The sequence below is a fragment of the Hyperoodon ampullatus genome (assembly GCF_949752795.1).
Source record: "Hyperoodon ampullatus genome assembly, chromosome: 12".
Lineage (NCBI taxonomy): Eukaryota > Metazoa > Chordata > Mammalia > Artiodactyla > Ziphiidae > Hyperoodon > Hyperoodon ampullatus.
In genome coordinates, this window is record NC_136925.1 from 25,899,376 (window position 1) to 25,922,356 (window position 22,981).

The 22,981-nt window shown below is 34.5% G+C and overlaps 1 protein-coding gene across 6 annotated transcripts in view; it reads right to left on the reverse strand.

Moving 5' to 3' along the window:
* The window catches only part of EPHA7 (EPH receptor A7), a gene marked incomplete at both ends in the record, with an annotated part of 164,618 nt that overhangs the window by 27,259 nt on the left and 114,378 nt on the right, over positions 1 to 22,981 (reverse strand). For all 6 annotated transcript variants that reach the window (XM_079716484.1, XM_079716483.1, XM_079716482.1 and 3 more), the window contains one exon: positions 2,720 to 2,844. In XM_079716484.1, coding sequence (XP_079572610.1) covers positions 2,720 to 2,844 — 125 coding nt within the window. The remainder of the gene's footprint in view (positions 1 to 2,719; positions 2,845 to 22,981) is intronic.

A 22,981-nucleotide genomic window follows, 5' to 3' on the forward strand; every position in this document is an offset into this window, starting at 1 on the left:
GACCAAAACATAAGTACACTTGTAAAATCTACAGTTTAGCAGAGGTCTTCACTTCGTAATGTGGTTCTCTTAATACTGTTCCTGAATGTTATTCAACAAGCAAAAAGCCACAGGCTAAAAATAAAGAAATCTATAAAATCAAGAAACTTAGCTAATACCACCAGGATAGTGACATATCAATTGTTTTCATTAAAAATTGCATTTCTCAGGGGACTTCCCTGGTGGTCCGGTGGTTAAGACTCTGTGCTTCCATTGCAGGGGGCACGGGTTCGATCCCTGGTCGTGCATGCCACACGGTGCGGCTAAAAAAAAAATGTATTTCTCACAGAATAAAACCAGTTTTACGGGCTGCCCTGGTGGCGCAGTGGTTGAGAGTCCGCCTGCCGATGCAGGGGACACGGGTTCGTGCCCCGATCCGGGAAGATCCCACGTGCCGCGGAGCGGCTGGGCCCCGTGAGCCATGGCCGCTGAGCCTGCGCGTCCGGAGCCTGTGCTCCGTAACGGGAGAGGCCACAACGGTGAGAGGCCCGCGTACCGCAAAAACAAAACAAAACAAAAAACCATTTCACAAAATAGCATTTGAAGTTAAAACTATTAATATAAAAGTTAATGTCAAATATAAAACTTAAATTATCATATAATTTATGATTTGGCAATATTTTAAACATCTCCGTTCAATTTCCCCATTTTTCAGATATGAAAACTGAGGCTTGTAGAGTTTAAAAGTGTGTTCATCATATTACATATGATAAGCTTAAGAATGGAATAATTAAAAAATCAAGAATATAAAACACTCCATCAAAACAATAGTTAAATGAATAAAAATGTAAAGTTTAGTTGATATGATTCTAATGTGTTGTTTATGAAAAAAGTTATAAAAACTACTCATCAAAATATACAATTCTAGATGGGTTCTTACTTGTTCAATAATAAATACCTGCGCTCAACTGTGTCTAGAAATAAAACTATTCAGTGAAATCTGAAAATGTTGGTTTGGTTGTTTGATTTACCTTCACGATGATATTTGAAAAAGCGTAAATAAATGTATACTTAAACTGGATTTAGTGAAGCTGACTTGTAATTGTCTTCATTGTAATCACTTATAAAACTGAGAGTTGATATTATAAATATATATTTATCTCAAATAAAAGAACTAGGCATAACTGATATTAGAAGACATAATGATATAAACATTAGACCACAGGCTTACATACATTATAAAGCAATAGTATTATTTGTAAGATTATTTTGTAATTTGTAAAATTCAGTGAATGTAGATACACTGTTTCTGTCATGTAAAATCGAAAAGTAACTATTTGAACAAATTTATTCCAGAGAAAGGATTTGCAAAATATTGTGTTGCATTGTAAGAAACTTTACTCTCACTTACCACCTAACTTATATTTTTAAAATGTATTTCATTGCTTTTGAAACCTGATGAAATTTCAGAAGGGACTTATAACTGTCAGAGTTCACTGGAAAACAGACATAACAAACCCAACAGTAAAAAAAAGGATCCCCTTAGAAATACATTTGCTGAGACAAGAAATATATTCTCTGGTACAAAAATGAGGTATTTAAAATGTAACTTTGGCTATGGAAGTTACGCATTCATAAAGGAAATAATAAGTAAAAATATTGTAAACTCAATCTGAACGTTGAAATAATCTTAAACTATCTGTTTTTCCATCAAAGTGAAAAAAAAGTGTCTATTGCCAAGACACTGTATGCATTTAAATGAGTCAATCAAGTCTATTCAGTCCCCAAATATTTCCAAAGCTTTATGTTTCCATTTTGAAATTCTGTCTAAATGGTTAAAATGGTTATTTATATTAGAGTACTTCAGCTAATTAAGTCAACAATAGTAACACTTATTATTATTATTACGATTAGTAATAATAATAGTTTCCATGTTTCAAACCTTGAATCAGGTCTTTCTGAGAGGTAGAGCCTAGAAAATAATTTGTGAACAGGGTTGTGTCTGTCTGTCTGTCTATCTTTCTCTAGATGGGTCAGAAATAAATGCACTCATACACTGAGATATGTCATTATTTACTAAAATTTAGCCCTTATAGGGGATTAAAGGGGCAGTACTTGAGTTTTAGCCATGCTATTTTTTTCATGGAGAGAAGGGTATAAAGAAGTAGTAGACATAATTAGTATAACATCTATGAAATAAATTTCAGGAGGAATTTAAAGGGGTGAAATATTATCACCTGACTCTGAAGTTTGGAGAACACTACACATTTATTACAGAAAATATTCTTATTTTTTTCAAATTACAAAATTACTTGAGGTCACGTCATTATCACCGAAACCACATACATAAAATAAATCATCAAGGGCTCAAACAGACACCCTAAAAGAAACATTTTCAAAAACACAGAGGGGAAAAAAATACCACATTGGGTTCTGTGGTTTCTGTGGTACTAAACATCCTACATCTAATCATTAGGACATCAAAACTTGAATACCTAAACATACTAGTGGAATATTTTCATCTGTGTAACACAAAAACTTAATACACAGAAACTATCATTATAATAATGAACCAGAGATTCAGGGAGAGGGTTATTAAAAGTGGCTAAAATTAACTATCTATTTTGAAGTACCTCCAAATAGCTGTTATAATGACCAGCTTTAGTCGACAGTGCAGAAGGATGACACAAGACACACCGAGCATCGTACATGGTTGTACATAAGTGTTCTTAGCACTTACTTTCTCGTAATACTTGATTTCATATTCGGTGATGACTCCATTGGGATGCTCCGGTTCCTGCCAGGAAAGCTCCACACTCCGCTGCAGCACTCTCTCCTTCATTACTCCGCTCACTTGCGAGGGAGCTGTTTGGACAAGATGTGTCAATAAACAATGAGAAAATTCACTGGATGCCTCAAATCAAATGTCACAACTGATCAGTCCCATGCTGTGCCAGTTTCATTAAGGTAAAAGAAAGCACCTTTTCATAGCTCACAATTCAGAAGCTAATGAATATTCAAACAGGACCTTATTACTGTTCATAAACCTTAATAGAAATTTAAATTAAAGTGCAAACAGCAGAAGATAGCATTGTTCAAGTTAGTGAAAAATGGAAATGATGGGGCTGAGAATGACAATTAAGCAAAGGAATGCTAATTAAGGCTACAAAATATGATTTCTAAGTCCAAATATTTATTTCACATGCAACAGCAATACACTTTTTACAAGAAGCAAATAACTTAATACTGTGCCAGATAAAGTATATTAAATGGCTACTTTCATTTTCAATTAAAGGAATCAAACTTTTAAAGAAAGTTTTTACATTTCACGTGTGTGTCTGTGCATGGGTGTGCGTGTGGGTGTTTTACACTTCATTAGGTTAAGGTGCAAGAAAATGCTAAGGCTTCTGTTACTTAAACATGTGCGTGATCACACATACACACACAGACTCTTCCACATGTAATTTATCCCTACGTAACCTAGACTTCAAGCTTTGATAGAAGCAATTCAAGCTACAGTTTTGCTTTCTCTATATATACAGATAATAACATGCTAGAGTTCTTTCATCCTAATTAGTGGCATATACTCTTTTTGGTAGCTAAGACTGTGGAATGTAGCAAACTAATTTGCTCTGTCTAATTTGTTCAGTGACGATTAACTAGTTATCTTCTCTGTCTAAATGAGTAGCTGCATTGGCTTGGCTGAATTTCAGTGGGGTCATTATGTTTCATGTATCATGCTCTAGCTCATTCTGTAAAATGTTTTCAGGCTGTTAATTTAATTTTCAGATGTCCAAAATTGTTAATAATCCTGCTGACAGAAAAGCAATTATATGGGTCTAAAGCTGTTTAAGCAAGCTTCTGATGTTTATCCCTTTGGCTTTATTTTGTTTCTTCTACTTCTTAATATTTTCTTATATCAATGTCTAGAAAAAACTTTTGTCACTGTTGTCTGGCTTGACGATTTTGAGGGAAGGACCTGGAAGTTGCATGACTCCCATTTCCTCTCAGATTACTAACAAAAGCATAACGAGGGCGGATTAAGTGGAACAACTTTCCCTTTAGGGGCATGCAGCTGAAGTACTCAACAGACTGTGTTTACAGACTAAATGCGTTTCTGATATGTTTCCAATGAAGCCAGTTTCTAATAAGGAATCTTATTTTTGCCACGACTTTTAAAACCTGGGTACATGCAGTGAAGAAGAACTTGTTTCTAAAGTAATTTATCTCTCCACCCATAACATTTTTAGCATCTCAGCCAAATGTGTGATTTAAGAAGCTGCATCCCCAAGCCATAGCCCTGGGAAACACACTCCCCAGCCAATGGTGAGATGAGAGTCTACTTAGCCAGTAATCTCTAATAGTCTAATTTACTTAACGCCATTCATAAAATCTGTATTTTAATTTTAATTAGTAAAAAACAGAATGCAGCACAGGTGAGAATACTGCAATAGTCAATACATAAATTACTCAGTAAGGCTGCTGGGTCTCCAATCAGGGTTTACAGCATGAGGTGTGCCATTTGGAAACAGGTTAAATGGAAATAGGTGGGAGCACTAGTAGGTGCCAATCTCTAGGTCTTCTTTAAACAACACACATAGCTTAATGTGATTTTCAGTGTAAGTCAAACTATAAAACACTTTGCTTAGTTCCTATCCCTAAACAGCAAGATGAGAGAGATGAGACACTGAATTCTCCAAAATGTGGCAGAGACTTGGGGTATAAATGTACCTCATTTAGTTCTAATATGTTGCAGCAAGATCTAAGTATAAAATGAGATATGATTTCTGCAAGTTACACATTAACATTAAACTCATTATCTCATCCTGGAAAAAGAACTTTTACCAATAAAATGATGGTAATTGGGAAATGGGGGGAAAGATACCAAAAAACACATCTGAAATGTACAGTATTTTGAAGCCCATAACACAGCACTAGCAATGCAGTACTCTATGATGTATTTTCCCTCTTTTGTACAAAGAGCCATATCTGTCAGTGACTATACTCCTGATTTCCTGTGTATTTCTTATTTTTAAAAATTTATCCCTTGCTAATACTGTATCAAGCCACACATTTAAAAGAGTCAGAAACAGAAGTACTAGCACATGGCCCTTGAGAATAGATAAACTGCATGATAGGAAAAATCTTTCCCTACCTATGTCCTTCAAATACAGCACTTTGGTACATAAAAATTGATAATATTTTCCCTTGAGTTTCAATATCTCAGGCATAGAGAATATATAACTCATAAGATATACAGTTTATAAACAAAAATATCTCTAAGCTAATCAGATTCTAACAGTCATGATTTGCAGATAGTTATACATAAAAGTAAAATTGAAAGAAATATTAAAAAACATTGATTTCTATGGTTAATATATTTGATCTGCTAAATTAATCCCACTGTAACAATTTCACTAAGAATATGCTCTACACCAAAATATTCAATTAACTACAATCTGAAGTTCATTTTGAAAAGAATATGCATACAACTAATTGAATCACATACATATTTAACAACCCATAAGGTATTATGACATTTATAACTTTCATAATTATCAAAGTTAAATAAAATCTTTTGTAATTAGAATTAATGTGAAGCTAATAAATAGTAACCGACAATAGTAAATTCCCTGCATTGGAAAATGTAAGAAAACAAATTCAGAGAGGCAAGCTTTTAAACGTGAATTTATAGTAGGGTTTCTAAAAAATGATTAACATTAATTTCTCACCTAAGTTTCTAGAAATATTCAGATATAAAAATTAATTTCAACTGAAGAAACAGATGGAACGTTTTGCCCTTAAATATTTTCAAGAATTATTAGGGACATATCTGGAATCTATACAAATGACAGTGAAAGACGATCTTAGGAAATACAGAAATGGTTTCTGTGGTTTAAAGTGGTAAATCTCAACAGTATAAAAACAAAGTTGATGCAACAGAAAAGCAAAAGTCAAATAACAGGCTAAAATGTAAATTTGTGGGCTAGGATCGTTTAGTATGAGGCTTTGAACTAAAAAATAATCAGTAAGAATGGTGGGTTTATGTACAGACCTGAACTAGTCAACATTTTCGAGATTTTGAGCTTCAAGCACTCATGCATGATTTTTTATCTTAATCAATTTTTAATTGAAATCCAAGTACAAAAATTATATTTAAGTTACAAGATGAAATGTAGTCATAAGGGCTCCATTCTCCCTCACCCTATGCCCCCCAAAATGTTAAGCTTACCTATATGTATGGAGACATTTCCTAGCACAAAGTGAGGAAAAAGACAATTTTAAAACATAGTATAGTAAGCGAATGGCCCTCCAAACTCCATACTCTAATCTCTGGAATGTATGAATGTGCAACATAACAAGGCAAAAGGGACACTGCAGATGTAATTAAGGTGATAGACCTTACAATAAAAATATTATCTTGGACTTTTTCAAGCGGGCCCAATCTAATCACATCAGTCCTTACGAGCAGAGAGATTTCTCCAGCCAGGGCTAGACAGATGTTGCGAGAGGTGAATCCAGAGAGATCTGAAGCATGAGAAGGAATCAACCTGCCACTGCTGGAGGAGTCATGTGGGGAACATCAGGTATGGGGGCAGCCTTTAAGGATCAAAGACATGCCCTAGGTGACAGAGGCAGAGAAATGGAGACCTCAATGCTACCAGCACAAAGGCCTGGAATTCTGACATCAATGAGGTTGGAAGTGGATCTTCCCCAGAGGCTCCAGATAAGAGCCCAGCCCATCTGACAACTTGACTTCAGCCCAAGACGCTGGCAATTGAGGCTCCAGCTGAGCCCCGCTGTGCCCAGACCTCTGACCCACAGAACTGGGAGATAAGAAATGAGTGTTTTTTGAAGTTTTTGTGGTAACTATTTATGGTAGCAATAGAAAACTAATACATACAGTAAAGAAAGAATAGACTTACTGGAATTTTAACAAAGTCTATGAAAAAAGGTTAGTGATAGGATAGTTTAATAATGCGATATGTTGAAATTTATGTTGAAATAACATGGAATCAAGGAATTTTTATCTTGATTAAGACTCAAAACACAATGCCTTATAGAAAAGAACTCTCCATCATACATTTGGAAGAATTTGTTTTTGTGTGTGTGGTAATACTTCAATGGAGTTCATGAATTTGATTTTGGATTTTAAAAGTAATTTATTTATACTAGTCATTATTTTCACTACACAAATTCTCCCACTAAATTTCAACAAAGAATGGTGAGTGGAAAAATATTATTTGTATTTCTAAATAATACAATCAAGAAAGATAGGTCAACAAGTATGAAATGACCTTTTACCACACACCTCAAATTGTTACATCCATTGACACTTGTTAGATTTCCATTAGGTAAATACAAAAAGTGAAAATGAAGAAATCTTTAGATCACAATCAAATGCAAATCTGACAATTATAGAATAACAGACTTTTACTGAACACTTTTCTTGCTTTATAGTATGGAGTTCATTTTTGTCATCCTTTGAAATAACAAATGTGTGTATTATTAGGAGTTTAGGATTTTATAATACACAACTTTTAGCCTTCTTACTCTTCCCCATAGGTGTTTCATTTTTGCACTACAGGACAAACGTATAAAAACACATGTAAATTTATTCCAATAACAAAAGAGTAGACCAAAAGTATACATGATCCAGTGGAGAATCATGTAACTTATCAATTCAATTTTTAGGGTATTTAGGAATATGTAAAATGTTCTAACGTGATTTCACTAAACTTCAATTTCCTGGCTGTGAACAAAAAAGGGTCAGTAATAATATCATGAGCAATAAATATAAAATTTTATCTAAAAATTAAAGCACAGGAATTAAGGGCAATTGAGTCTGCAGGAATTATGAGCAATCCTTTTGCAATACGTACCTGTCAAATTGTTTTTGGTTGGAGAGAAACATGATTTGTGGCTAAAACAAACATAAATCTCATTCTATAATAAGCAGTTGAAAAAACCAGTGGGAAATGAATTGATCTTTCTCAAAATTAAATTATGCTTTTTGCATTGCCAGCTACCACCTACCAATTAGAATGATGATGTTTTATTCAAAAATGTAAAATACACAATATAATACATAAGACATATCACAGAATGGATTTCTAAATATATTTAAGAACAATTACTGAAAAGACAACTTGAATAAGAGCTAAAAAAATAAGATCTGAAAGTTCTGTAACAAAAAATGAATGATATTGAACTGACAAAGCAGGAAAAAGAAAGCATCGTGATTGGGGTGCCAGTCAAATATATACTGTGAGTAAAGTCAATATCGTTTCAGTAGGGTAATAACACTCCTCACAGAACAACAAATGTCACTACTCTGCTACTTGATCAACTAAGGATAGCGTTGTTCTTTAAAGCAACAGTCACAACATCTTTGCAAAAATGATCTGCTAATACAGCTTTCTGAAAATAAAGTTTCCTCTGTCATCATCAGATGATTAGTAACCAATTGTTTGGATGTTTAATTAATTACAAGAGGATTTCGCACTTCCTGGAAAGTCTACGTAAAGTGCTTTAAAGAGCAAAGAGCTGACGGTTGTGGAGAAAGCCACTGTGGCAATTGGTTCTAAAAAGATATCTGGACTCCTGCTCATTTCTGCTTAAGTACTGACTAAAATGTGAATTGATGAAGCCATTAATTTGTAACTCCAGGTGCATTTGCATTTTCATAGAATTACAATGTAATTGTAACTATCGATGTAAATAAAATAGAATATTGTAAAAACAGTAGGTATAAATTAGGCAGCTGCCCAGAACTAGCTGTACTATTCACACCAGTCTTACCCACAGAGGAATAACTAAATGACAGTCCAGCAGGGTTAAGGAGCTCTTGATATTGAGTCATACATGTCACCTATCTTTTCAATCAACAGTTAATACTTTTTACTAGCTCAGTTCTACTCAACAAATGTTTGTTTGGCATTTACTCGATGCAGGGCATGGTGGCATTTCTATAGAAACTTACAGTTTGCTATAAGTAAATAAGTAAGTAAGTAAATAAATAAATAAATAAATACCTCCTTTCTTCCCTACTGCAACCGTGCAGGTAGGTAGTGTCGTTCTATTTATTGGTGGAAAAGCTAAGGGTTACAGAAATTAAGTAGCATCCACTCAGAAAGGGGCAGATTTTTGATTCAATCACGTTTTTCAAATTCTAATCCCTATTTTTTTCAACTACGCTGCAATAATTCTGGGTGCTGGCACTTCTTGAGAGCAGGCACTAGAAGCAGGAAAGCTAAGTCACACACTTAGCATTTGTTGAGAATCCATGATGGGCCATAATGATGAAAAGACTCTTAGGGATCTACTCAATAGGTAGGAGTCCTAGAACCTGCAGATACCAGAAGAGGTCAATCTGAGCAGAGATTTTTAAAATTACTTTTTTTTAAATGGCAAACGCATACTATATGCAACAAAATTCAAACAGTACAAAAGAGAATATAGTGAAAAGGGAGACTTTCTCTGAACCTGGTTCCCATGTTACAAAGTTACCCTTCCCTAAAGCAACTACTTTTAGTAGTTTCTTTGGTATCCTCACTGAAAGAGTCTAGATATATATGAAAGTATGCATATTTTAAAAACAGGGATGATATTATTCTAATAGTTCAAAACCGTGATGTTTTTCATTTGTCTTGTATTTTATAACTTGTATCATTCAACATATACATATCTGTATCACTCTTTAATCAGCTGTGTTGTATTCCATTCTGTGGAAGTACTACTGATATATTTGACCAGATGCTTATAAATAACTATAGTCCTCTCCTATTATCTTAAATAATAACAGAGCCAGGTTCAAGATTGGATCCATGATTTTCTCTCTAGTGGCCTCCACAAAAAAGTTACAACTCACTGAATCATTCTTCCTCTGCTTCGGCTAATACAGAATTATTTTATTATTTTTTCCCCCAAATCCTATTTCTCTTGCTGATAGTATTATACAATGTAATGTTTAATTATTTCATAGTTGTTTATCTCCTCAGCTATTCTGATGCTCCTTGAAGGCAGGACGTTTGGAGAAGCAGTAGACCCAAGGACTGAAGAGCATGGGCTCATGAGCTAGTCTACTGGGTGTGCACCTAGGTTCCAGCGTTTATTTGCAAATTGTGCAATCTTGAACAAGGAAACAAACTTCTTGAGCATCAGTTTTCTCAGCTTTAAAATAGCTTTAATCAGAGTGCATACTTCATAAATAGAATTGTTCTGGAAATCAGTATATAAATACATGTTAAATACTTAAAACCACTCTTGTGACATGGTAAGAAATACATATATATATATATGTATATTTATTATTATCCTATATTTAGTTTGTCTGTATTAGACTTACTGATGCCTGGGACTCATTCCAGAATACTCTGATCCTGAGATCAGATTCAGGCATCATTATTTTTCAAATGGTCCTTAGATGAAGCTGCTGTACAGCTAGCCTGAGATCAATTCCTCTGAAGCTTTGGCAGGAACATAAATTGTCATTTCAATGTGGAATTCCAGGGCTGTCTATAATAAATGCTGGCAAATGTTAGGCTTTTAAATATTGACAGATTTTATTCAATTTCAATCATTTAGAAATGACCAATTTCCATAATTTATACTCTCTATTTTATATACACCAGCTAAACAGAAAGACATTAAGGTTAAGTCATTTAGAAGGAACGTATCATTGTAAAAAAAAAATGAAATAATTACCAAAATGGGAAGAGGTCCAACAACACACGTTCTTTTTAAAATATTACCTATTAAGTTGACAGAAAAATACAGATGAAGCAATCTCTTCTATTTTGGGTGGTGGGGAAATTAATATTTTGATTGTTTTAGAAAAAAACACATACTTTCTCATGTGGTCTATCAAGTAATCTGACTCCATCTCCATTTTCCATGAATCTAGAGCTAAAGGCTACCTATTTATAAGGTCAAATATGTGACTATAGTCTCACTTTAATGATGAACTATTTATAGAAATGATTCATAAGGAAGTATGGGATAGCTATAGCCCACAATCAGACCTTTTCAATAATGAAAATAAACTCTTATTAAGAATAAGATATACATGTGTGTGTATACACATTTGTTAATGACCAAAACCTCCTTTACATGTCATCAGAATAAGCTTTTCAGTGGTGTACATTTTCTTTGACCTTGGAACATGTTTTATTATAAATAGAGAATCATGTTGTATTTCAATCACAAAAATATTGTAATACCACTCAACAATTTTTTGAAACGTTGATTTAGTCCAAATCCTTGTGTTATGGCTATCTTTATAATTTTCACAGTTATCTATTTACATTCTTTACAACATGAATATTCTTTCTATTAATTTATATTAAACAGAGACTGTCTAAATTTTTTATTCAATATACTGTAACTATATTTCCTTATAATATGAGATGAATGTAGTCCCTCAGTTAGATAAATAATTTTAATTTATATACTATTATATGTATCATGAACACATATGAATGATTCTTAAATTATGTAATAACATATACTGATATTTACATATATAACTATGTGGCTAAGTAAGCTCATTAGTTCCTCTTCCTAAATATCTACACAATGTTTAAAATATTGTTCTGTATATTATAACATTCTGGAATTCCAAAGATTCAGTTTACTTTTCAGAGGCAGTATAGCATTTATTTAAATAACATGCAGGTTGTTTACTAAGAGGAACATTGTTAATAGAAAGAATATTAAAGGAAGAGGAGACATGAGGTTTGCCTTGAAGCAGGACATTAATAATGTATATTCAGAATTCCCATTAGAATAAACTTACATTACTGAATGCCAGCTGTGTTCTTACTATGTGACTACACTGCATTTTTAACCCCCAAGTCCTTTTCCAGTACACCACCATTTCTCGTCATCATAAAATGAGTATAATGTGTTACAACCAAAGTTTTTAAAAAATAAATGAAACCATAAAAATTGAGTTTACTGCATATAGTGATATGGTTTCATAAAATGTTTGTTTCACATGTGAGTGTTTGTGTATAAATATACCAAAGTACAGATATACAACGTGCATCTATGAATTACTATTTTTTTTTTTTTTTTTTTGCGGTACGTGGGCCTCTCACTGTTGTGGCCTCTCCCGTTGCGGAGCACAGGCTCCGGACGCGCAGGCTCAGCGGCCATGGCTCACGGGTCCAGCCGCTCCGCGGCATGTGGGATCTTCCAGGACCGGGGCACGAACCCGCGTCCCTTGAATCGGCAGGTGGACTCCCAACCACTGCACTGCCAGGGAAGCCCTATGAATTGCTTTTAATAAATACATTAAAACTTTTTTGAAAGCCACTTTATTACATGATATATAATTGAGGGTATATCTATTTACAAAGAGATATGAATGTGTTTAAAGTGATACAGTACAAAACATAATACAGCAAAAGTAAGTGTGACAGTTCCCTGTTACACCATTCTTTTACTCTATCCCAAGTTCCTGATAATGGTTGAAGAGAACAGCCAATTTCATTATATTCTGGCTGCTATCAATCTCATGCTTTTCCACTTTACAGTTTCTTTTTATTTTACTTTTCCTGCTTGTGTCTTCTACTCTGGTATGAATTATTTTCGACTGTATTTTTTCTAGGCCTACCTAAAACTTGTATGTATCCAAATCAATCTATTTTCTTAAATATTATCTAACAATATTTTTTTGCAGCTATTGTTCTTCATTAGTGGTTTTGTTTATCTTATTTTTTACATTTTTTGCAGAAATCATCACTCTAGTGCTCCTCGCAACTAATTTGATTTTAATTCTCTGTCCTGTTATAAGTTTGATTATTCAAGAAGGAAAGAAAGAAAGGAGGAAGAAGAATGTAACGAGGAGGAAGAGGAGAAGAAGGAGAAGGTGGAAGAGCAGAAAAAGAAGGAAACCTAAACTATCTTAAAACTCACTAAAATAGGGCTTCCCTGGTGGCGCAGTGGTTGAGAGTCCGCCTGCCGATGCAGGGGACACGGGTTTGTGCCCCAGTCCGGGAAGATCCCACGTGCCACGGAGCCGCTGGGCCCGTGAGCCATGGCTGCTGAGGCTGCGCGTCCGGAGCCTGTGCTCCACAACGGGAGAGGCCACAACAGTGAGAGGCCCGCGTACCGAAAAAAAAAAAAAAAAAAAAAAACCTCACTAAAATTATCTCACTTAAAATGTGCAATTAAAAAATGTTATCATCCCAATTGCTCCAGGTACTCTGAATACATTTCATCTCTGAAGTGCATAAACTTAAGAGATTCACATTGCTTAATAATAAGTTCTCAACACCAGTCAAGATTTATTACTTTATTTCAAGAACCTACTACAAACTAAGTACACAGTTTAATGGAGTCTCCTAAATACATTTCAACTAGCATTGCAGCTTGTATTTGAAAGTTGTTGTTATTGCCTAGGAAGTCAGGCATAAATGAAAACTGCCTTAAATTTCCTAAACCTGTATAATGCCGATGGTGCCATGTGGCATTAATTTACTAAATAATATTTTAGTACCAAGAGAAAATTAATGAAGTTTCCTAAAGTAGCTAATTAATACCCAAATAGTCACTTTTATACATTGGGAAAATCTGGCTTATAATTAATATATATATATATATATATATATATATATATATATATATATATATATGGAGAGTTACCAATTTATGAATAAGTTTGGTTCCAAAAGTTAATTTGTAGTTTAGTTGTTTGTAACTTGGACTTCATTTTCCATAGAATCAGTATCAAAAGAAAGCATTTAGATTGCCAGATTAGCCAACAAACACATTTTGACCAGAATGTCGTTAAAATATTGTACACTTGTTCAGAAAATGAGTTAAAAACAATTCTGCTTCAATGCTAGTAACTACGGAAAACAGAAAAACCAATAGGATGAAAAAAATGTGTTTGCTATTACTATTTAATACAGGTGCTTCAATACAAGAATTAAAATCTTCCAGAATCCTGCCAAAATTCTGATGTCTCTTAGCCAGAGACAGAAACTGATCAATCTTTGCTAGGCTTCTGCCACTGCCCTCATCGTCCTTATAGGGAGTTTTGACTTTATTCCTAAATAGTCTCCAGCCACCAGGAAATAACCATCTCAATAACTAACTAGAACATAAGTACAAGGACAATATGTCCTAGTTTCACCTTTTATCAGTTAGAGCAGGGCTCTATGGCCTGGGGCCAAATCTGGCTAGTTACCTGTTTTTGTAAATAAAATGTCACTAGAACACAGCTGCATCCATCTGTTTACATATGGCTTATGGGTGCTATTTGTGCTAAAATATCAGAGGTGAGGAATTATAACAGAGAAAATATGGCCTATAAAGCAGGAAATTTTTATTATCTTGTCCTTTTCAGAAAAGTTTGCTCACTTCTAAGTTAGAGTTTGTTTGGTAGCAAGTAAGTAAACCCCAATAAACAAGGGTTTAATTGTCTTTTACATCTCTCATGCAAAAAGGACTATATTTCACAGGTGAGTATTTGCTATATTTTGTCCAGTGGCTCAAGGATGTAAAGATGATTCTCTTGGCCTTTCCCTCATGGTTTCAATGCGTTGCGATTGCCGCTGCTACAGCAATCATCCATGTTGCAGGCTTGCAATGAAAAGGCAGTGTGGAATGCTCCGGGTCTAAATAAGGAAAGCCAACTATTTCAGCAAGCTCTAGCAGTCTTTTGCTTTTGTCTCATTCATCTTATTCCCTAGGTTGGACATGGACTTCTAAAATTTAAGCTGGGTGTACTGCTGCCCTAAAAAAAAACGATAGTAAATAAGAAGAAAGAACTTGCTATTAGGGAGAAAACCGGCAGTGTCTGCCACTCTCATCTTCCCAATAACAAGAGAAAGGGAGATCATCAATTTAACTTGATTCCTACACTTCCATCCAACTCAATTAATTTCTCTTCTGAATATAGAACAGAAAGGATGAAGGAAAGTGATTCAGATTCCTAAGTGAAGGCACCAGATCATGGATAAAAAGTAAGGTTATGTAAACTGGGACTTGAGAGATATTTATGATATCACTAAATCTTTATCTGGCAAGTTTAAGAGTGAAGTGAGAAAAAAAAATTTTTTTTGTTTGGGCACATCGGGGAGCTATTTCAGGTAAGGCTTTTTCTTATAGGACCAGATAGCTGTAGAAAACCTGAACAGTACAATGGTCAGGTCTGAAAAGGTCATATCAGGTGATTTAAACAGATTTTCCTGGAGAGAAGCCATTTACTAGACAGCATGAATAACATGTTAACTAAAGAGAACTTTTTATAAGAACACCTTTTAATGACATTATTTCATTTAGCCATTTGACATGAGAAATTCCTAGGTGAAATAGAGAGTCTCCAATTGATTGACAGTACTAGCAAGGAACACACCACCATGCATATTTTAGCCACTTAGTACATGCTAAGTAAATGGATACATTTATTACATACAAATTACCCTTTCTCTTTTATGTAACCTATCTCTTCCTCTCCATTGGATTCTGCCTAATAGACTTCACAGATTTCTCCCATGCAAATAAAATTATTTCTCAAGCCTATATCCCCTTCCATCTGCCAGGGAATCACTCTTTTTCCCTTTACAGCCAAATATGCCCAAAAAGTTTTCTAGATTCTTTTTCTCCCTTTCTTCAAAACCCATTCATGCTCCAACCTTCTCTAGTCTGGCTTCAGTCCACTTCATTCCATCCAGTTGGTTGGATAAACCACTGATGCCCTCATCTAACCACAGTGAAGTACTTTTCACAATCCTCATCTTTCTTGTATTCTCAACAGCATTAATATTGTTAACTTTTCCTCATTTTATCCTTGTCTCACATGACACATTCTTCTAGTTTTTCTCTATCTGTCTGGCTAATTCTTTTCTTTCCTTTTGCAAGCCACTTCTCCTCATTCAAAAGTCAAATTTCCTGAAGGTTGTATAAAAAGGTGCTCATTTTCATTAGTCATTAAGGAAATGCAGATTAAAAACACATTAAGATACTATATACTTGATATCAACTAGAATGGCTACAGTCAACAAGACAGATAATAACAAGTGTTGGAAAGGATGTGGGAAAATCTAGAACTCTCATACACTGTTGGCGGAAATGTAAAATAGAACAGCCACTTTCGATAAGCAGTTCAGCAATTCTCTTAATAGTTAGATATAAAGTTACCATATGACCCTGTAATTCCACTCTTAGTTGTCTACGCTGGAGAAATGAAAACATAGGTCCACATGAAGACATTAACATGAAAGTTTACAGCAATGTTATTCATATAGCCAAAAAATGGAAACAACCTAAAGATCCATCAACTGGTAAACAAATAAAATGGAATATTATTTGGGAACACTATATATTCCGTATATATTCAATTCATAAAAATGAATGGACTTGCTATATGGTACAACATGAATGAACCTCAAAAAAACATTGTGCTGGGCTTCCCTGGTGGCGCAGTGGTTGAGAGTCTGCCTGCCAATGCAGGGGACACGGGTTCGTGCCCCGGTCCGGGAGGACCCCATGTGCCGCGGAGCGGCTGGGCCCGTGAGCCGTGGCTGCTGGACCTGCGCGTCCGGAGCCTGTGCTCCGCAACGGGAGAGGCCACAACAGTGAGAGTCCTGCGTACCACAAACAAACAAACAAAAAACATTGTGCTAACTGAAAGACGTCAGATGCAAAGACCCACATTGTATGACTCTATTTATATAAAATGTTTAGAAAGACAGAGCAGCAGTCCCCAACCTCCGTGCCGAGGACCAGTACCGGTCTGAGGCCTGTTAGGAAGTGGGCCGCACAGCAGGAGGTGAGCGGCAGGCTAGTGAATGGAAGCTTCATTTGCCACTCCCCATTGCTCACATTACCGCCTGGACCATCCCCGTCCCCTACTGTCGGTGGAAAAACTGTCTTCCATGAAACTGGTCCCTGGTGCTAAAAAGGTTGGGAACCGCTGCTATAGAGATGAAAATTAGATTAGTAGCTGGCTAGGTCTGGGGGTAGGAATGGGGAGTGATTGAAAATGGGCAGGAGGGACCTTACTAGGGTAATGGTAATATTTTAATATTAAAATTTTAATATTTTATTGTGGTGATGATTACACAACTCTTTAAATTTACCAAAAATCATTGAATTATACACTTGAAATGGGTAAATTTTATAGTATGCAAATTATATCTAATGACAGGTGTTAAAAATTGGCTTTCCATGACTTTAGAATAAGGACAGAAACCTTAACATAACTTACTGTTTGAACTTCATCTATCTTTCCAGCCTCACCATGTATAAATATCCCCCCATTCTGTGCAACCTATATTCCTTTCGTTCCTCAGCTGTGACAAACTCCTGTTCACACTGAGGTGAAACATCATTCTGACTGTTCCTCTTAGAGTATCTTTTCCAACTTCTCTGACTGAATACAACCCAATCTGTTTGTGTTCTCATAGAATTAGAAAATTTCCATTTACAGCAGTTTAGAGGTGGAAATTGACATGCGTTAGTATAATTATTTGATGAATGTCTGTCTCCCCCACTGTATGCTCCATAAGTTTGGAGGGACATGCTTGGTTTTGACAACAAAATGTCCTCACTATTTATCACAGTTCCCAGCCTTTAGGTACATATTAAATTCTGGTTTAACGTATAAAGTACAGCTCTCAATTATCTAAAAATTTCCTCTAGGATGCAAATTTTTTTTGTTGCTGTTGCAGGATAATTATTCTCTCAAATTAAAGTGTGAAAGTATCTTTCAGAACTTTGCGAAGTTGAATACGTACCTTAAGATCAGACTGGGTTTTTTTTGACTACTGCTTGCAATATCTACTGCAATTCTCTAAGGGAGAACCATCACAAAATGCCAAATGATAAAAAGAAAAAGACAGGGCTTCCCTGGTGGCGCAGTGGTTGAGAGTCCGCCTGCCGATGCAGGGGACACGGGTTCGTGCCCCGGTCTGGGAAGATCCCACATGCCGCGGAGCGGCTGGGCCCGTGAGCCATGGCCACTGAGCCTGTGCTCCGGAGCCTGTGCTCCGCAAGGGGAGAGGCCACAACAGTGAGAGGCCCGCCTAACCGCAAAAAAAAAAAAAAAAAAAAAAAAAAAAAAAAAAAAAAAGAAAAAGACAAACAAACTAGTGAAACCATCCTATATTAGAGTAACTTAAAAGTCAGTTATTAATTTTTGGATATTTTCAATATATCAATATCAGTAAGATAAAATTCTGATACCAATGAATTCAAACTACTCTTTCAAATAAGCATAATTCTGTGTATGGTATTCTGAGGTGTTATTTTATTTTATTTAAAAAATTTCCAAATACAACCAAGTTCTCTCATTACATCTTGTTCTGTGTGTCTGCACAGGATTTTGGAGATATAAAAAATCATAGGACATAAAAACATTGGTTATATATAATATACTTGTTAATAAAACAAAGCCCATCAAAATATTAGTTTCAATTCCCTGAATTTTTATTTAAATGGTCATCATTAAGAAGGATTTTAGTTAATACCTAGCCTTTCGGCCTTAAAACTGCTTGGGATAAAAAAGCAAAATGTTCAAAAATTATAAAAGAACAAATTATTTTTATAAAAATTGATACATACCTCATATTTATATACATATGTAAAATATATCTTCTTAATATTTATTTGAAATAATTTTTCATGTAAGAAAATACTATAGTTCTTCATCTATAGTACCTAAATATAAATACATAGGTATCCTATATATGAACATGTACATACATATACACATATATATAATGATATTCATATACAAAGTCTTCATATCTGTAATTAAAAGCACTTTATGACCAACATATTTTGGTAATTTTATCACTACTGATTTCCAAATGTGGTAACTACAGAAAAGTATTGTGAAATAAATGACTTGTACATTAAAGATATTTCTCATTGATATAAGGCAGTCTCAGAAATTTTGTTGGTGCATATTCTCTAAAAATAAACTCTATATTTAATAAAGGTATGAAATTGATAACTCTTCAGCTTTCTATTCAAACAATCACTAATACATGAGAAATAGCATTAGACTTTTCCTCAACTCTGTGGGTCAGTTTGCCAGGTCTAATTTCAAGGAACTATTGTCATCATAGTCCATTTTGCTTTCAAAATTCTGATAAGAAAATTCTGATCTAAAATTTTCCTCTGACACAGAATTTCTTTCTTCTCTTCTCTCTCCCTACTCTCTCTCTCTCTCTTAGTTTTAGGTTAGTTATGCAGTTGTAGATCTCTTTTGTCTTAAATCAACAGACTACCTACAAACCAGCACCAAGGCTCAATAGCAACTTCTGTTTTCTGAGAAGTGAAGCAATGCCGGGTTCTGAGCACCTTCCATTACATGTTCACATAACAATCTTTCCTCACTCAATGCTAGAGCCAGGTTCTTCAGAATGCCCAGTGACCTGGTATCTTATGACTAGGAGCCTGGCAGAAAGTCGCATGAATAATTCATTTAAGGTAATTCTACTTCCTGGTTAATACAAATCTGACTTTTCACCATCATAAAACAAAAGAAAACAAAAAGTACAACTGCAGGCAGAGAATCTAACATTGAAAGGTATTCTAACTGTCTATGCTGCAAGTATTAACCTGCTGATGCTCACTTAAAATTGCAAGTCACTGACCAATAAATGCTTAAATGCTCTTTAAGATGAGTGCATTTTCTCTTTTGTGCAGTAATAAAATTTGTCCAGTGGCACACTTCTCTAGAAAACTCCATCATATTTCTGAACACATCCCTATTTCTGCTGTAAATTGTCTTGGATGACAAACAAAAGCATCTGTATAACATATATTGTGTTACATATCAAGGAAAAGTGAGAGACAGATTCTGTATGGTTTGTGCTTATTAAGAATTTATTTTGAATGCAAGGTTCCTTCTACAGTATTTTAAAATAAGAACATTTGAATTTAACAGAGTTCTAGTGTTCTATGGTTTGAGGTTTTTTTGTTTGTTTGTTTTCACTTTTTTAGTCAAAGACAAAAAAGAATTATAATTAAGCATCTAACCACACACCCAAATAAAGTATTGGATAAAAGTTTCAGAATAGATTAATATTTTATCATTAAATAACAGACAAGGAATAATTTTCTGGTGCCAGAGTACCAGGTTATATGTGCAAGGAACAAGAATCATTTGTTAGCTTCCCATTGGTCCATTTTAAAAAAACCTGTAGATTATTCCTTAGGTACAGTGCAAAAGGACACTGGGCCACTGAGGACACACACACACACACACACACATCTATACACACACATACACGTGTGTGCATACATACACACATGCATGGCATGTAACTTCATTATGCCCCAGAGTTAGAAGGAAAAGTATTTTCAAATCAGTCTAAATTTGATTTCTCATGCTTGAAATTAACCTCCACTCTCAACACAACATATGATTGGGCACTGTTTTGTATGTATATATGAGTAAATGGAAAGAAAATATATTGATAAAAATGCTCCACCCCCGAACTTCACAAGCTTTGAAGTCACACAGAAAATATTTGATCCCAGCTCTGCCACTTATTAGTTATGTCATCTTGCTCAAGTTGCTAAACTGCTCTGAACTACATAATTTTTCATCTGCAAAACTGAAATGATACAGTTGCTGCAGAGATTTTAAAAGATAATAATGTGAGTCACATACATCACGTTTAGCAATTAGCAATCTTTCAATAACTGTTAGTATTATTATGAAAGAAAGAAATAAAGAGGAAATAAGCATGCCAAATCGACTTTACAAAACAGCATAACAAAAAACATTTCTATTTGGTTCACTGACATTATTTTCTTCTAGTGCAAACTGTCATTTTATAATTTAATGTAAATATTCTAAATACAATATATTTGAAACCTTGAGTATTTTACTTTAGATCCACGGGGATATACTATATTCAGGCATCAGGTGCAGAGATGCACAGCTCAGGTGCAGAGATGCACAATCTTATTCGATTATTATATCTTACTTCTTTTTTTATTATGTGTGTTAATAAAGAATATGACTTGGTAAATGCTCTACAAAATGTGACATCATCCATGCAAACAAATTCTAATGCAAGGATGATATTTACTAAATAAATTATATGTTAAATTCTGAATATTAATTATAAACTGTAATACTTTCTGATAAGAGGGAATTGTCTTTGCTAATACACTGATTTGTTATTATTTTAAATTATGTGAATGGATGGCCTTAACACTTCTTGATAACACCTATTATAACCTTTGAAAAACATTCTGATTTTATTATTCTGATGCTTCTAAGTGCTTTTAATCGCTCCCAATTAAGAATCATAGTGCTGGGTACTTAAGCTCTGTGACTTTGAGCATATTATTTCATTTCATCGTGCCTCAGTTTTCTCATCTCTCCAAAGTAATAATATCAAGTTTTAAGGAGATACCTAAAGTATTAAATGAGAAAAGATAGGAAGTGCTTAGCAAACTAAGTATAGCATAAATGATAGCTGTCATAAAATGATCACAGCATACAAGGCCTGTCCTGGTTGGTCTCTGTTTACTTCTCCAGCATCACTTACCTGTCATTTCCTTCTCATACTTATCTGCCAGGATTGCAAAATGCCTTCAAATTTGTTTAACAGGGAAATCTCTCTCTTGTTTAACAGTTCATGCTATTTCATGACTCCATAATTATGGCTACTCAATTTCTTCTACATGGAAACCCACGTGCTAGCCTGCTGGTAAGATCCGGCCCACAACTTCAAGACAACTGAAGGCTCAGCTTCTCTGTACTTGGTGTATATTTCAACTAGGGGAATTACCTGTTTATATGCCTTCCTCCCTTACAGTACATGAGCTCCACTGGGGTGGGGACTGTATGTGTTCCTGGTTACATCCCCAGACACTGCACAGAACCAAACACAAAGCAGGTACTTCATACGTGTTTGTGGAACAAATTTAAAGGTTTTTTGACATTTGGACAAGCAATGCATCTACTTAAAGATGCTTTAAAATAAATTTACAACAATATCCACATCTCTGTTTTCCATATTGTTTCTAATATTGTTGATATTACCTTAGTATTTTAAATATCTATGGCCAGACTGATACACTCATTAGATAAACAATAGCACATATACTTTTTATTGGAAAACTGATGATTTAAGAAAAGGCAGGTAAAAGACAGCACTCTTGTGTTAAAAGGTTTTTCTTTGTTCTTAGGTTAAGTTGCCAAGTGACAAAGTTGACCCTGATAAAGAGTGTGGAGTACCACTGTATTATGCTATAAACACCTATCGCTTTAGATCAATATCCAAGAAATTCCCCACTGTGTTTACAAGCCCAGCATACTAAAGTCGGCATAAATAAATCATTTATTTTATACTAACAATAACCTACAGAGAAGCAACTTAACTTCCTCACTCAAACTTTCATTTTGTAGTACAAAAATAACAGAATGCTGACAACTTCTTTAAATGCTAGGTAGATAGGCAAACAACCCTTTGAACCACAGATAATAGGAGCAGATAGTGGAGAGGTATTGAAGTTAAGTCTATGCTTCTGCCATTGCTCCACATCTAATCTTCTGCTCTTATTTTAGAGGAAATAACTCTTTATATTCGTGCTGATCTGTGGGAGCAAAGAGAATGATGACGTTCTTATCCTTGTAAGTTAGAATATATTTTTAAAACATAAAGTGAAAGAAATAATTCTGGACCTTGCAAATATTCAAAAGAAATGATAATTTCTGTTTTCCTAATAATAAGTTGTAGACTTCTAAAACTATTGATAAAAATTTTATACACTAAAGAATTATTAAAAAATCAGCTAATATGTAGAAAAGACTATGCAAGCCATACATGATTCATAAATAATGATTTTTGTAATTCATAATTTAGTTTGTAAAATATTTGATTTGTTATTTAAATTTATTTGCACTTGTGGTTATATTAATCAAAATTTTGGTGACAATTTAAGAATGTTTTTTTAGAATAATCAGCTATTTTAATACCAAGAGATTATTAATAATTTCTGAAATGCTTTTTCGTTTGTT